At 52.0% G+C, this 15367-nt stretch overlaps 1 protein-coding gene across 1 annotated transcript; it reads left to right on the forward strand.

Annotated features, from left to right (window-relative positions):
* Positions 1-1370: 1370 nt before the first annotated feature.
* Positions 1371-13347, forward strand: LRRN4 (leucine rich repeat neuronal 4). The gene is given in 5 exon segments (XM_047770202.1): positions 1371-2106; positions 3267-3471; positions 9736-9880; positions 12113-12352; positions 12355-13347. Coding segments are annotated over 5 exon segments (2319 nt in total).
* The last annotated feature ends 2020 nt before the right edge of the window (positions 13348-15367 follow it).

Below are 15367 nucleotides of genomic sequence, written 5' to 3' on the forward strand. Positions count from 1 at the left end.
TCTATAAGGCCAGATCGAAGACTGTAGACAGGCCTCTGGGGCTGCCACCCTCGAAAAGGATCGTTTTCAGGTGAGTGTGACATACTGCTGAACACATGGACTCCTAGCCTCAGTTTCCAGGATCTTTCTCACTGCCTTAACTTCCAGCTAGCAAGAGGGAGGCCCTTTCCCTGAAGCCAGGGACCTAGTGGTCCTCAGAGACAGCTGGAGCCGGAATACACACCTGCAGAAAGAAGGGGATGTCAAGTAGTGACCTCAAGGCCAGGACCTGGTTGGAAGTAGCTTGGCTGCTCCCACACCAGCCCATGGCTGCCTGATCTACCCCAACCTGATCTCCCAGCTGCCCTGTGAAATCCTGGGTACTCCAAAACCCCCATACCTAGCAGCCCGCAGCCCTCCCTTCTGGGCAGGGCTGACTTCGGGAGCCCTAGCTTTTGTCGGGATCAAATGGGAACCAGGACATGCTTGGCTCCAGGTCCCCAAGCATCCTGGGGCTCCTTTCTTCTCTGGGGCTCCTTTCTTCCTTGAAGGCAACCCTGAGTGCCCTCCCAAGAAAGGGACCCCAGAACGTTTGTATGTATGTATGTATCTTTTTAGAACCACACCCGAGGCATATGGAAGTTCCCAAGTGAGGAGTCGAATTAGAGCTGCAGCTGCTGCAGCTGCCAGCCTCTGCCACAGCCACAGCAGATTCTTAACCCATTGGCGGGGGGGGGGGGGGGGGGGGGGGGGGGGGGGTGGCCAAGGATTGAACCTGTGTCCTCATAGATACTAGTCCAATTCACTACTGCTGACCCACAGTGAAAACTCCCCAGAACTTAATTTAAAATATGACCTGCAACTGAGTCACAGGCCAGCTGGACTCACCTGTGGTTGGGCAGTTCCAAGCTGAAAAATTGGGGGCAACCAAGTGTCGCTGGAACCAATAAAATCTTCCTCAAATCCCATGTTCATATGTTGGCTGAGCTTCTTCCAGACTGAGGCCATCCTTGGGCACATTATTAATATACATTTATGTAGCAGCACCTGCACCCCTGGGGGTTGGGGGAGCGTCCTCAGAGATAAAGGCCACTGTTTCTTTCCCTTCAGAAGCTCATGGGATGGAACATGCAAAGGGAGAAGGTGACTGTGAGGTTCAGGGTGAGACCTTCTGCAGGAGGTCACCTGTGGATGGTAACCCTGGAGTGAATTACGGGGAAAGGAAAAGCTGGGGAAGGAAGGGCAGAAGGTGCCAGAGATGACGGGGGAAAACAGGCAGGGGCCAAGTCACTGCACATCCAGTGATGCAGAGGAACGTTCCCTGCCTTTCAGGGAACATCCAGGGCTGGGCTCCTGGGAGCTGAGGGTAGGGGGCACATCTGCCCCTTCGTATGGGGCTTCCGATGCATTTAATGGGCTGCCCACTTGCTCTTCTCTCCCTAGCCGTGTGGTGCTGGGCTCTGGTGGTGGTGCTGCTGCTGCTGCTGCTGCTCCCGCCGCAGCCGATGGCACCGCGTGCGAGCCAGGCCTGGCCTCTCCAGAAGTCCGTCGTTTTCCAGCTCACTGAGCAAGGCCCCTGGGTGAGCGGGGCCGGCAACACCACCGTCTTGCACTGCGAGGGGCTGGCCGCCGCGGGGGTCACGACCCTGACCCTGGCGAACCGCAGCCTGGAGCGCCTGCCCGGCTGCCTACCGAGCACGCTGCGCGACCTCGACGGCAGCCAGAACCTGCTGCGTTCCCTGAGAGCGCCCGAGCTCGGCCACCTGCCGCGGCTGCGGGTGCTGAATCTGCACCACAACTGCATCGCCGCGCTGCGCTGGGGCCCCGGCGCTCTTGCGGGCCTGCGCACGCTCGACCTCAGCTACAACCTGCTAGCCGCCCTGCCGCCGTGCGCCGGGCCGGAGCTGCCCAGCCTCCGCGTGCTGGCGCTGGCCAGAAACCAGCAGCGGGCGCTGCAGCCCGGGGCCTCTACCTGCTTCCCCGAGCTGCGCCTGCTCAACCTGTCCTGCCCCGCGCTGGGCCGCGACGACCAAGAGGGCATCGCCGACGCCACCTTCACCCGGGCAGGCGGCGCGCCCCTGGCCGCGCTCGAGGTCCTGGACCTCAGTGGCACGTTCCTCCCGCGCAGTGAGTGTGGGCGCCCGGAAACCCGGGGAAGGAGGACCGTGAACTTTCTCCAGGGGCGCTGCCCCAGGCACCTGCTGGCAGGACCGCTCAAAGACACCCTGCTCCGAGGTTCCCCAAGCCCAGACCACCCAGTTTGAAGCTCCCCACCTACAGTCCCTGAGTCCCAAGAAGCTTCACTCCTTGAGTCCCAAGAGGTGGGGACTATCTCCGTTCTGCATGGGAGGGAACCGGTGGACAGAAAGGGGAGTGGCTGGCGTGCGGCCTCACAGGTCATCAGCGATGCCTTCACATCAGAAGTCTGGCGTTCTGGGTCCAGAGCCCACACTTTTAGCTGCTTTGTTCTGCTCCCCAGCAGAGTTGGTCAATGCTTGTAGAATGGGGAGGTGGGGGGGGGGGATGCAACACCTCGGAGGCCGATAGATGAATTTGGTACCAAACATTTAGTTAACGTGAAGCACTCGATGCTCTGAGGATGCAGTCATTGATTTCTACTCCGTTGGCCAAAATTATTTCTGTGAATGTTGCATCCTTCAAACAAGATAAAGGAGGGAGGAAAGAGTGCCTCTTCTCCTGTACTTAACATATTCTGACTCTGATTCACAGGATTGGTTTTATTTTTAAAACACACTGTATCACCTGTTCCATCATCAACAGGAGAACAAAGAACAAGAGCAGGAAACAGAGGGGAAGCCTCGGGTTCTCTATTTATTAGGAGAGGCACGAAATTGGGTTTCTGGGCTGCCTCTAGCCTCGCTCCTTTTCTCGTTCTCCCTTGCATTCCCTCAAGATTTATCCACTCCAGGGAGACAGCAGAGTGAAGGCTGGGGTGCTTCCGTGTGGGGTTTATCAAAAGGATGGAGCAACAGCGGACTTGGAAAGTGTCCTGGGGCCAAGCACTGGCCCTGACTCTGGCCACTGTGTGGCCTTTAGCCAGTCTTTCTCTTCTGGAGCCTCAGCCACCTGGGGCTGGAAAAGGAAGGACCGGTTGTTTCTGAGGACCCTTCCAGGTGACATGGCCCACACATCTGAGATTCCCAAAGCTGCCCACTCTGCCCATGCTCCTCAGTGACCTTCACCAGTCACCTTGTTACTCTCCTCTTTTCCTTAATGCCAAGCCAGCCTCCTTCTGGGTAGTGGACAGCTTCTCCTCTGTGTTTCAGTTCAGGCAGGATGGATCAGAGACCTGCCCAGGCTCAGGTCCCTCTACTTGAGGAAGATGTCCAGGCTGAGGAACTTGGAGGGGGATATTTTCAAGATGACCCCTGAGCTGCAGGAGCTGGATTGTCAAGATTCGCCAGCACTTACCTCTGTCCATACACACATCTTTCAAGACACGCCTCACCTACAGGTCCTTCTATTCCAAAAGTAAGTTTTCCTGAATCAGATGACTGATTTTTGCCCATTGTAAGGAGTTAAAGAGGTGTAACTATTTAATAGAGCAGACTAGACCTTACTTGTCCTCCCTCTGCTCCTTCGAGTCCTAGCCAGTGTCTTGTTCTTCCTCATCCTTTTGGTGGTAATATGGGTATGTCCCAGAGAGTCCATCCAGCATAAAAACCAGGCAACTCAGTCCTGCCCAGAGCCACATTAGAACTCTAGACTCTCCGAGTCCCCACTGTGGCACAGTGGCTTAAGGATATGGCTTGTCTCTGTTGTGATGCCATTTGGATCCCCAGCCTGTTGCAGTGGCTTGAGGGTCCAGCGTTGCCACAGTTGTGACTTGGATTCAATCCCTGGCCCAGGAACTTCCATATGCTGTTGGTGCAGCCAAAAAAGAAAAAGAAAAATTCCAGGAGTTCTCATTGTGGCTCAGGAGGTTAAGAACCTGACATAGTGTTTGTGAACATTTGGGTTCAATCCCTGGCCTCGCTCAGTGAATTAAGGATCCAGCATTGCTGAAAGTCACAGATGTGGCAATGGATCTGGTGTGGCTGTGGCTGTGGTCTAGGCTGGCAGCTGCAGCTCCAGGTCTATCTCTAGCCTGGGAATGTCTATATGCTGCAGGTGCAGCCCTAAAAAACAGAAGCGAAACTCAAAACTCTCACGCAGACAAATTTTCCTTTAAGCCCAGGATGAAAAGCTCGCAATGGGAAGAGGGGATAAGGGCATCAGGATGGTCTCTATTTCTCCATCCACCTGCTTCCCCATGTGTTTATGAAAACCAGCCCCTTCCAGGCCTTGAGCAGATCCTACTTGCACCACAGCCACAGCAGTGCAGGATCTGAGCCACATCTGCGATCTACACCACAGCTCAGGGCCACACCGGATCCCCGACCCACTGAGTGAGGCCAGGGGGCAAACCCGCATCCTCATGGACACTGGTTGGATTCGTTTCCGCTGGGCCACAATGAGAACTCCATCCACCCTCCTTCTCAAGAGCAACTACTGTCCTGGCTTCCAGCAGGAAGAGCAGTGTCCCTTTGAAGATGATTTCAGGCGATCTCATTTCCTAGCACCCCCCAGCTGGGCCTTGGGAAGCAAGCACTGAGGCCTCACCATCACTCTCTTTGTAGCCACTTCTACTTTTGTATCTGCTAGCTCCAGTTTTCTTCACTCTGGGGCTTCTCATGAGGGGAAAGGAGATAGAATGTGCAAAGCCTTTAGCTCAATGCCTGGCACATTGTGTGCCCTCTATAACATAAGTGAAGATGACAGTAGCTGTGATGAAGGTGATAGGATATGACGGTGATGGTGGTAACGGTGACTGGGATGATGAAGGTAATGCTGGTGAACTGGTGATGATGTGGGTGAAAAAGACATCACCTCTGGCTCGGGCTCCTCCTTTGAGTTTCAGGCTGATGCAGCTTTGTTTAAGGTTATCAGATATGGAACCAAACTGCCTGTGCTCAATCCTGTCTGTACCACTTACTAGCTGAGTGATGTGGAGCAAGTTGCTTAATGCCTCTGTGGCTCAGTTTCCCCATCTGTGAAATGGGAATAATCATCAAATTCTCCCCTACTGGATTGTTGTGAGAGGAAATGCTTTGATACATGCCTAGAACAGTGCCTGGCACAGAACGAGAGGTTGGTGTTATGACTACTGGGCATCTCGTATGTCTCATAGGTCCTTCAGCATCTAGCAGTCAGCTAGATACAGGAGCCTGGAGTTCATGGAAGGCCTGGGCTGGAGGTACCTAACGGAGCATCCTCAGCACAGAGATGGCAGAGGAGGCATCAGGTGATAATGGTGATGATGCTGATGGAAATAGTGGTGAAGACACCAGTAACATTGATGGTGTTGATAGTGATGATGGTGGTGGTGGCGGTAATGACAGCAAGGACCCTACCTTTAGGGGGTGCACAGTTCAGTGCTGGCAGCAAACATCTGCCAATTGTCATGATGCATTGGGATCAGTAACAGGCACACACCAGGTTACAGTGTTATAAGGCAAGTGCGGTTAGTGAGCAGTTCCAACAGAATGGACGAACAAAAGCGATCCATGTCTTCAAAGGTGAGTTCAAACTCACCAGGTGGAGAAAGGCAGCCCAAACCCCAAGAAAAGCAGGCATGTTGTTCAGAAGTGGTGGTTGCTTCCTCTTATCCCTACGCTTCTCAATTCACTACCATCTGACCACCCACTTCAGCTTCGTGATGGAATGGAACCAGTGGCACTTCAGCTGCTCTGTCCAGTAGACACCTCTCTGTCCATCGAGCCTCTTGTTGAGTCTTTCCTCCCTATTGAAACTCTCCGTGTGATCAGAATGCTGCCTCGGTATTTCTCCAAGCTTCCTGATACGCCTTCTTAAGGTCCTTGGCTATTTCCACTTCTTATAACTTATTTTTGTATGTCATTTCCCACCCTACTTGCGCCTGCTAGCCCTGTCCCCACCCCTTTGTCTGATGCCATAGGATCTGGCAAAATGTGGGGTGTTGGTGGCATTCATTCTCAAGGGAGCCAGAGGCAAGCGGACTGAAGAGTCAGAGCACTTTTGTGCTGTGGACTTTTGTAGCAGTCTGTGAAACCTATGGGCTTTTCTCAGAAGAATGTTCTTTTTTTTTTTTTTTTTTTTCTTTTTAGGGCTGCACCTAAGGCATATGGAAGTTCTCAGGCTAGGGGTTGAATCGGAGCTGTAGCTGCTGGCCTATGCCACAGCCAAAGCAATGCGGGATCCAAGTGGTGTCTGTGACCTACACCACAGCTCATGGCAATGCTGAATCCTTAACCCACTGAGTGAGGCCAGGGATCAAACCCCCATCCTCATGGGTACTAGTTGGGTTCTTTTTCACTGAGCCACAATGGGAACTCCCCAAAGAATGTTCTTATATACATAAGTTATGTACACAGGATTCCAAAGAAGCCAATTATTGTCATCAAAATATTTTTAGGGAATTCCCAGCATGGCTCAGCAGAAATGAATCCGACTAGGAACCACAAGTTTGCGGGTTTGATCCCTGGCCTTGCTCAGTGGGTTAAGGATCTGGTGTTGCCGTGAGCTGTGGTGTAGGTCACAAACACGGCTCAGATCTGGTGTTGCTGTGGCTGTGGTGTAGGCCAGTGGCTGCAGCTCTAATTAGACCCCTAGCCTGGGAACCTCCATATGCTGCAGGTACAGCCCTGAAAAGAGGACAAAAGACAAAAAAAAAAAAATATATATATATATATATATAGTTTTTTAAACATGTTTTAGGAACATATGTGTATGACATGTGCTTCTTTATTTAACACCTTAAATAACAAAATTCAGCAACAGGTTCAATAACTTCCATAATTTTGATGATTGTAAATGACGGAAAACTACTGAAGAGTAATATCGTATATGTGTTATTTGTTGGTGATTCACCTGTGGTTTTTTGCTTCATTCACCACCAAAGCAGATGGCAAGTTTCTGTTAGAGGTTTGTGAAAGTAAAGATAATATACTCCATCCAAGTTCATAGGCCCTGTCTCTGAGGATCCCAGCTTAAGGATCCTTGCAATCCAGTCATCATATTCAGCCCAGGGATCTGTCTACATTATCATCTGATTGCATCTCCAGCCAAATGAGAACCTCTCCATGGCGGGAGGAGATGGTTTAACTCTTTGGCTAGCTCATCCCAGGCCCCCACTGCACACCCCTATCCCAATTCAACCCCTCTCCCTCCACCTCCCCACCCCACCCCATCCCATGCTCCACATGGGGGAGCATCCACTTTCTTTCCGGGAGCTCTCAAGCCTCTGAAGCTCATTAAATGCCATCTCGCCTGCTGGACCTGCTTTCCCTCTTCCCTGCCCACCTTGCTCCTGGCTCTGCTTACCTCACCCACAGCCTTCTGTGGAAGCTTATCTGTGACATGCTGGGGGACGTGTGGGCACCCTGGCACAGCCAGCACGCACTGGAGAGGGAGTGGGCACCCTCCTAGTTGCTCTGCCAACCCGGCATGCCCAACACTCTCCTCTCTGGCAACACTACCTGCAGGAAGATGAGGCCTTTAGCAATATTTCAGCCAAACAAGAGAAAAAGGATTGTTGAAGAGACAAGTGGAAACTTCTTCCACACCAGGGATCTGTCTGCTCAGATGCAGAGAACACGCAGGTGCAGACACAAGTCAGGAGCGCTGCAGACTCTCCCGTTCCTCCACATGCGGATGGTAATGCAGCTTGCCTGTGTCACATGCAGGTTACATTGGGTGGCAGAAAGGGCCACCAGACAAGGAAAGGGCTCCTTTTCCTTATTTCTAAAATGAGTGAAATGGAGTTCCTGTCGTGGCTCAACGGAAATGAATCTGACTAGTATCCATGAGGAAACCAGTTTGATCCCTGGCCTTGTTCAGTGGATTAAGGATCTGGCATTGCTGTGAGCTGTGGCATAGGTCACAGATGTGGCTCGTATCCTGAGTTGCTGTGGCTGTGGCATAGGCCAGTGGCTACAGCTCCAATTCGATCCCTAGCCTGGGAACCCTCCATATGCCGTGGGTGCGGCCCTAAACAAACAAACAAACAAATAAATAAATAGTGAAATATAATCTACCACATGATCTGACATAAATGATTTTATTTATTTATTTATCTACTTATTGGCCATGCCCGAGACATGTAGAAGTTCCTGAGCCAGGGATCAAATCCGAGCTGCAGGTGCAACCTATGCCACAGCTGCAGCAATGGTGGATCTTTAACCTGCTGCACCACACAGGAACTTCTGATCTGACATAATGATATCAATGAGATAATGTATCTGAAGCTCTAATTAATGTTACTTTCCCCCAAATATGATAATCCTTTTCCTCCCTCTTCAGGCAAAGAGAAAAATATTTCTTTTGCAAGATGAAGTGCTAAGTAAACTCCCATTCTAAGATTTCAACTCTAGCTCTGTGTGAAACCTGCTAAAAGTAAGCATTCACATATATATAAGCATTCACATATATTCATGTATATATATATACACACACACATATACATGGGTACGGCTTAAGTGTTAATATAAATGGCACACACATATATTCAGTGCTCCACAAGGAACACCCGGCAGACACCCACCAGCCAGGAGTATTAGAGCAGATGTAGGTGGTGGGTCCTTCTTTGCATCTGCATCTCCTCCAGACCAGCAAGAAGTGGGTGGAGATGAAGAAAAACCAACCTTTGGTTGGAAGAGGCATGAGATAAAGTGTAGCTCCTATTGCTCATGATGTTCAGATTATAACCAAGAATGTGGACAAGAAGCCAGGAGACTCCAGCATTTAGAGAGTTGAGGCCAAATGCTCTGTAAATTTCTGAGCAGTAAGAGCAGAGAATCAGAAGAGGGCCTGCCATGGCTAGGTGTGGTAGACTGTTTGCAAGATGGCCCCAGTAATTCCTCCCATCCCTGTAGACACACCCCTTTACAAGGTGAATTTGTGGCTCCTCCCATCAAGAAGTAGAGTCTCTTTACCCCTTGAAGCTAGGGGTGACCATGTGACTTGTTTAGGCCAGAGGGACATTAGCAAATGTGATGTAAGCAGAGACTTAAAAGCACTTGAGCAAGCTGGGGCTTGCCCTCTTGCTGGTGGGCACCCCTCCACCACCATGTTCTCAAGCCTGGGCTAGCCTCCTGGCTGATAAGAAACACATGGAGAGAGGCCCCAGCAAACCCAGTTGAGGCGCCATACACCTGAGGCCATCCTAGATCCTCCAGGCCCAGCTGAGCTCATAAGGACCACTGAGTCAACCCACAGAATCATGAAAAGAATGAATATTTATTATTTATTATTTTAAACTAAGTTAGCAAGAGCTAACTGATACCCTTCAGTGAGGCATCTTCCAAAGGACTGGTGTTGCGTGCCATCAGCTGCAGTCCAACTGCAATAGTACACACACAAGAGTGTTCTCATTAATTGAGAATTTCTGCCATTTGTTGTGGCTTGTCTGCAAAAATGATATCTTACTTTTGTGTAGAGGTTTACACTTATAAACATCTTCATCTTCACAGACTCTTTTTGATACACCCAGCAGGGAAGATGGTCTCCATGTGTTAGGAGGGGTGATATTGAATCTCTGTAGTTGGTATCTCTGTAGTTGAAAACAAAAATAAAAACCCAAAGTCATTAAGAGTTTGTTCAAAGAGATATCACCTAGCCCCTAACAGGATGATTTTCCCATGACACCTCCATTAATCTCTAGGTGTTGTTTTGACCAGATTGTAAAATCCTGACTTAACTGATTGTTGTGTCTTTCAGCTGCAACTTGAGTTCCTTCCCTCCTTGGAACCTGCATTCCTCCCACGTCCTGTTCATCAACCTCTTTGGCAACCCCCTCACTTGCAGCTGCGAGTTGTCCTGGCTCTTCATGGATGCAAAGAGGACTGTCCTAAGGAGGTAACACGTTTACAAAGCAAATGACTGAGGGTGAGGGTTAGCCCCCCCGCCCCGGAGCTGAAATTCTTACAGCTCATTTCTTGCTCCTGTAATCAAGGCAGTGTTGAGTAGGATCGCCGTCCTTCATGTAGTCACCCTCAGAGATGAGACCCAGGAGTCCGAGGCTCTGTCTCCCTCCCGGCCAGCCAGCCAACCAGTGAGCCAGCGAGAGGAGCAGAGAGGGCGGAGGAGCTGACTGAGGAGATTTAAATAGGCTGGGCCAGGAGGTGGTGCTCATCACTTTCGCTCACATCCCATTGGCCAAATGTAAAGTAGCAGGCCACGCCTGCTGCAAAGGGAGTCTGGGAAATGTAGTCTAGCTCTGTGCCCGCTAGGAAAAGAAAATGGGCCAAGTAAACAGCTAGCTTGTCTCTACACTCTCAACCTCTTCATTAACACCAGAGCGAGGAAGGAGTTGCCACTGTGGGGATCAAACCTGCGTCCCAGTGCTCCCAAGCGGCGTTATCCTTGCTCCATTTTACAGATGAGCGATTGGGGCCCAAAGAGGAGAGGTACTCGCTTGGATTCATGAAGCTGCTGGGTTGAGGAGGCAGGATCTATCTTCCTCCGAAAATGTGCTCTTAACAATCAGGGCCCCTCTGAGTTCCCCAAACGGAGCCTGGCCTCCTGGGTTATTTAATCCAAGGCCAGTAGGCCTACAGAACTCTCCTGGAGCAAGAGAAAAAGAATTCCTACTGAGGCGTCCCACTGGCTGCTGGCTGGAAGAGTTGTTTGACAGTGGAGAGCCATGCCCAGGCCAGCCACCTGGAGAGGATAGGGGCTGGGGACACTGCTGGTCTTGAGAACCCTCAAACCAGCTCCAGCAGTAATCTGTCCTCCTTGCAGCTCACTTGGAAAGCCCTATCCTGCAGGATACTTTTCTCACCTCCCCCCCAAGCTGGGATATCAAGCGGGGCTCAGTCTGCCCCCTCACCCCTTCATGCTGCCTCCAAAGACAAGCCAAGCATCCAGGTCCTTTGTAGTGAAGGGTCTCACTCTGGCTTCCTTCCTTCCTTCCTTTTTTCCTTCCTTTCCTTCTTTCTTCCCTCCTTCCTTCCTCCATCCTTTTTTCTCTTTCTTTCTCTCTCTCCCTCTTTCTTCTTTCTTTCCTTCCTTCTTCCTTTTTTCCCTCCTTCCTCTCTCCCTCCCTTTCCCTTCCTTCCTTCCTTCCTTCCTTCCTTCCTTCCTTCCTTCCTTCCTTCCTTCCCACTTCAGGGCATATGGAGTTCCTCAGCCCAGCCACAGTTATAACCTACACCACACTGCGGCAATGGTGGATCCTTAGCCCACTGTGCCAAGCGAGGGATCAAACCTGTGTCCCAGTGCTCCCAAGACGCTACAGATCCCGTTGCACCACAGTGGCAACTCCTTCCTCGATCTGGTGTTAATGAAGAGGTTGAGAGTGAAGGCACTTCACACCACTTACTACTGTTGATTTTGGCTATTATTTAAGTTCTCTAGGCCTCTACCTCCTCATTTGTAAAATGAGGCTAATAGTGCCTACCTCATGAGGTAGTGCAGAATCGATTACTTTATACAGTAAAGTGTTAACAATAGTGTCCTAAGCACATGGCAAGCACTCAAAAAATGCTAGCTAGTATGAGTATTGTTGCTAGTACTCACTGCCAGATAGACAAAGGACAGATATTGAGAGCATCTGGAGTGCCCCTCACGGTGCTCACCCTCTGCATTTGCTAGCCAAACTCTTTTTTTTTTTTTTTCACTGTCTTTTTAGCACTGCACCTGTGGCATATGGAAGTTCCCAGGCTAGCAGTTGAATCAGAGCTACAGCTGCTGGCCTATGCCACAGCCACAGCAACGCAGGATCCAAGCCACGTCTGTGACCTACACCACAGTTCATGGGCAATGCTGGATCCTTAACCTACTGATCTAGGCCAGGGATTGAACCCACACTCTCATGGATAATAGTTGGCCTCAGACTCGTTACCGCTGAGCCACAGCAGGAACGTCCTAGCCAAGCTGTCTTGGGCAATGAGTTACTCTTTCTGAGTTCCCATTTCCTTCTCTGCCCAATGGGAGTGGTGAGGGGAGCCTCCTTCACAGGCTGCCCTGAAGGTCAGCGATGTGATGCATTGAGTGTGTACCATATGGTACTGGGCAGATGTGTCACCAGGCTTGGGAGAGGGATGCCTAATGCCGAACACCTTCTAATTGGTCGCCCCCACCCCCAGGGCAGCAGACACCCATGTGCATACCAGCTGCAGGATCCAGTGGCACATTCTCAGTCCCTCTTTTGCTCTCCCAGCTGCTAAGTGTGTGCCATTCGGACCAACACACCACTCTCCTTGATTCCAACCCACGCTCCTTGGTCTACTCCATCCATGCACCATCCACACAGGATCCCTCCAGCCTACGGAGCACATCACCTTCTACTCAACCTGCGGGAGGTGGACAGAGTGTCACCAAGGTTCCCTCCCTCCTCGTGGATTCTCCAACACACCAGCTACGGGGCAGCATAGCCATGCCCAGGACCGGGCCATCCCCTCCACTGCCCTCTCTCCAGTAGGTTCCAGCAACTCTAGCGACTTCCCCAGGGCTGCGAGCACAGGGAACACCGAGACAGGGACCAAGCACCGACAACATGCTACCCGGCTCGGCCTGGAGCCTAAGATCTCAGCTGCCTCCACCCCATGGGCCAGCGAACACCCTGGTCTCTTCCCTGCCTCCCAGAACCCAGTGAGCACGCCCCAGCCCGCCCAGGGAACACGGGCCACCCCGCGGGCTCCCCGCCCGCGTCCTTCCGAGGGCAGACTTCCAGTCCTACTGCTAGACCACTCCAGCGAGGAGGAGGGGAGCGAAGAGGAGGTGGGGGCGCCGGGCCGAGGTGTACTTTGCGATTACCACCCTTGCCGGCACCTCCAGAAGCCGTGCGCAGAACTGCAGCGGCGCTGGCGGTGCCGGTGTCCCGGCCTCAGCGGGGAAGACACCCTCCCCAACCCCCCGAAGCTGCTGGCAGTGGCCGAGACCACCGACACGTCGGTGCTTGTGCGCTGGTGCGCTCCCAATTCGGTGGTGCGCGCCTATCAGATCCGCTACTCGCCCGAGGGCCGGCCGGGGAACCAGTCGGTGATGAGGGACGTCTGCGCCACGGCGCGCCAGCACGTCCTGCACGGGCTGTCGCCGGCCACCGCCTACCGCGTGTGCGTCCTGGCAACCAACCGCGCGGGCCTGAGCCGGCGTGGGGCATGCACAGCCTTCAGCACCGGGCGCAGTCCGGCGGTCGTCGCCTCAGGGCAGGGCGCCGCAGGCGGCCTGCTGCTCATCAGCACCACGCTGCTCGCCGCAGGCCTCTGCTGCCGTGCTCGGCCCCCACGCCTGCCGCGCCGCCACACGCAGCTGCTGGCCTTCCGCAACCCCGCCTTCGCCGCCGCGCCCTCGCCCTCCTCCCCGGCCCCGCGGGCGCGCGAGGTCTGAGCACCGAGCACTGGCCCTGCCACCTGCGCGCGGAGAGAAGGATGCAGGGGTCCAGGTTCAGGGATCCCTCGGCCCAGAGCGTCGCTCCCTCCTGGCGAGAGGGAGCACGCCTCAGGCACATGTGGCACTCGCCGCGCCGTTTCTCAGCCCCAGGAACCCCTGTCTTGCCTTCTGCTGCTACTCTGTTCCCAGAGATGCGATTGTTCATGCCACAGGGCATCGCTCTGTGTGGTTTTATTATTTTGTTTGTTTGTTTTGTTTTCCCCCAGACAGTGCCCCTCAGCATCCAGTAGAATAGAATTGTGTGTGGAAGTAGGAAGAGAGAAAACGGCGCAAACTGGCTTTTTTTTTTTTTTTTTTTTGTCTTTTTGCTATCTCTTTGGGCTGCTCCCACGGCATATGGAGGTTCCCAGGCTAGGGGTCGAATCGGAGCTGTAGCCGCCGGCACAGCAACGCGGGATCCCAGCCGCGTCTGCAACCTACATCACAGCTCACGGCAACGCCAGATCGTTAACCCATTGAGCAAGGGCAGGGACCGAACCCACAATCTCATGGTTCCTAGTCGGATTCGTTAACCACTGCGCCACGACGGGAACTCCGGCATATTTTGTTATATTGGAAGCGACATTCTCAAGTCATTTCAGGGAGATTTCCCCTATGGTCAAGCTCTGGCTAAGGATCCTGTTATTTCAAGAAATGACACCACTAGCGCCGCCCCGTGGATTTTTTTTTTTTTTTTTTTTTTGCCTTGGTGCACTTCGAAGTACCCAGACCAGGGCTTGAAACCGCGCCACAGCTATGGTGAAGTTGGATCCTTAACCCGCTGCACCACTTACGAACTGCGGCCCCCCTTTCCCCTGGTCCTAATGGATTCTTAACCTGAGAACTGGGGGTGTGGAAGAACTATCGGTTATGTTTGTTTCTTTTTTTTTTTTTTTGCCTTTTTCTAGGGCCGCTCCTGCGGCATATGGAGGTTCCTAGGCTAGGGGTCTAATCAAAGCTGTAGCCGCCGGCCTAGCCACAGCCACAGCAACGCGGGATCCGAGACGCGTCTGTAACCTACACCACAGCTACGGCAAAGCTGGATTCTTACCCCACTGAGCAAGGCCGGGGATGGAACACACAACCTCATGGTTCCTAGTCGGATTCATTAACCACTTGCCACGACAGGAACTCCCCGGTTATGTTTCTTGAATCCTGAGGTCTTCCAGGTTCATAAGTTGCATTTCTGGGTGTGGCCTCAAATGTGATTTGGGCTTTGCTGGCTTCCTGGAACTTCTGTGAAACACAGAAAAGGCTGTCTTTTCAAAGTCGGTGGGGCCTAAGACTAGGTGGGACAAGGTACTGTGAATTCTTTTTTTTTTTTTTTTTTTAGGGCCACACCCAGGACATATGGAAGTTCCCAGACTAGGGGTGTAGAGGGAGCTGTAGCCCATGGCCTATGCTACAGCAACGCCAGATCCAAGCCGAGTCTGAGACCTACACCACAGCTCACAGCAATGCGGGATCCTTAACCCACTGAGCAAGGCGATGGATCAAACCTGCATCCTCATGGATACTAGTCAGATTCGGGAACGCCAATGTGAATTCCTTTTTGAAGGAAGCACAAATAATCTCACTTTTGGGACTTTTTTTTTTTTTTAAGAGAGCAAAATGAAAACAAGGCTCTAGCCAGAGGCCAAAGAATTCCTCTGCTGATTGCACAAACCTTTTTTTTTTTTTTGTATGATTTGAATCTCACTGTGAGCTATGTCTCACTACACTTTTTCACTTCTATACAAACTTGGAGGGGCGGGGTGATTTTATTAAAATGGGGGTCATATTTCTAGATTTTAATTTCCTACATTGGCATTTATGTAAGTTTCCTGTGGCCACTGTAGCAGATTACCACAAACTAGATGGTTTAAAACAAGTTTACTCTCTTACAGTTCAGGCCAGAAATCCACAATCAAGAAGGTATCAGCAGGGTTGGTGCGTTCTGGAGACTGAGAGAGAATTGTTTCATGCCCTCTTCTAGAGT

Source organism: Phacochoerus africanus, chromosome 3 (assembly GCF_016906955.1).
Source record: "Phacochoerus africanus isolate WHEZ1 chromosome 3, ROS_Pafr_v1, whole genome shotgun sequence".
NCBI lineage: Eukaryota > Metazoa > Chordata > Mammalia > Artiodactyla > Suidae > Phacochoerus > Phacochoerus africanus.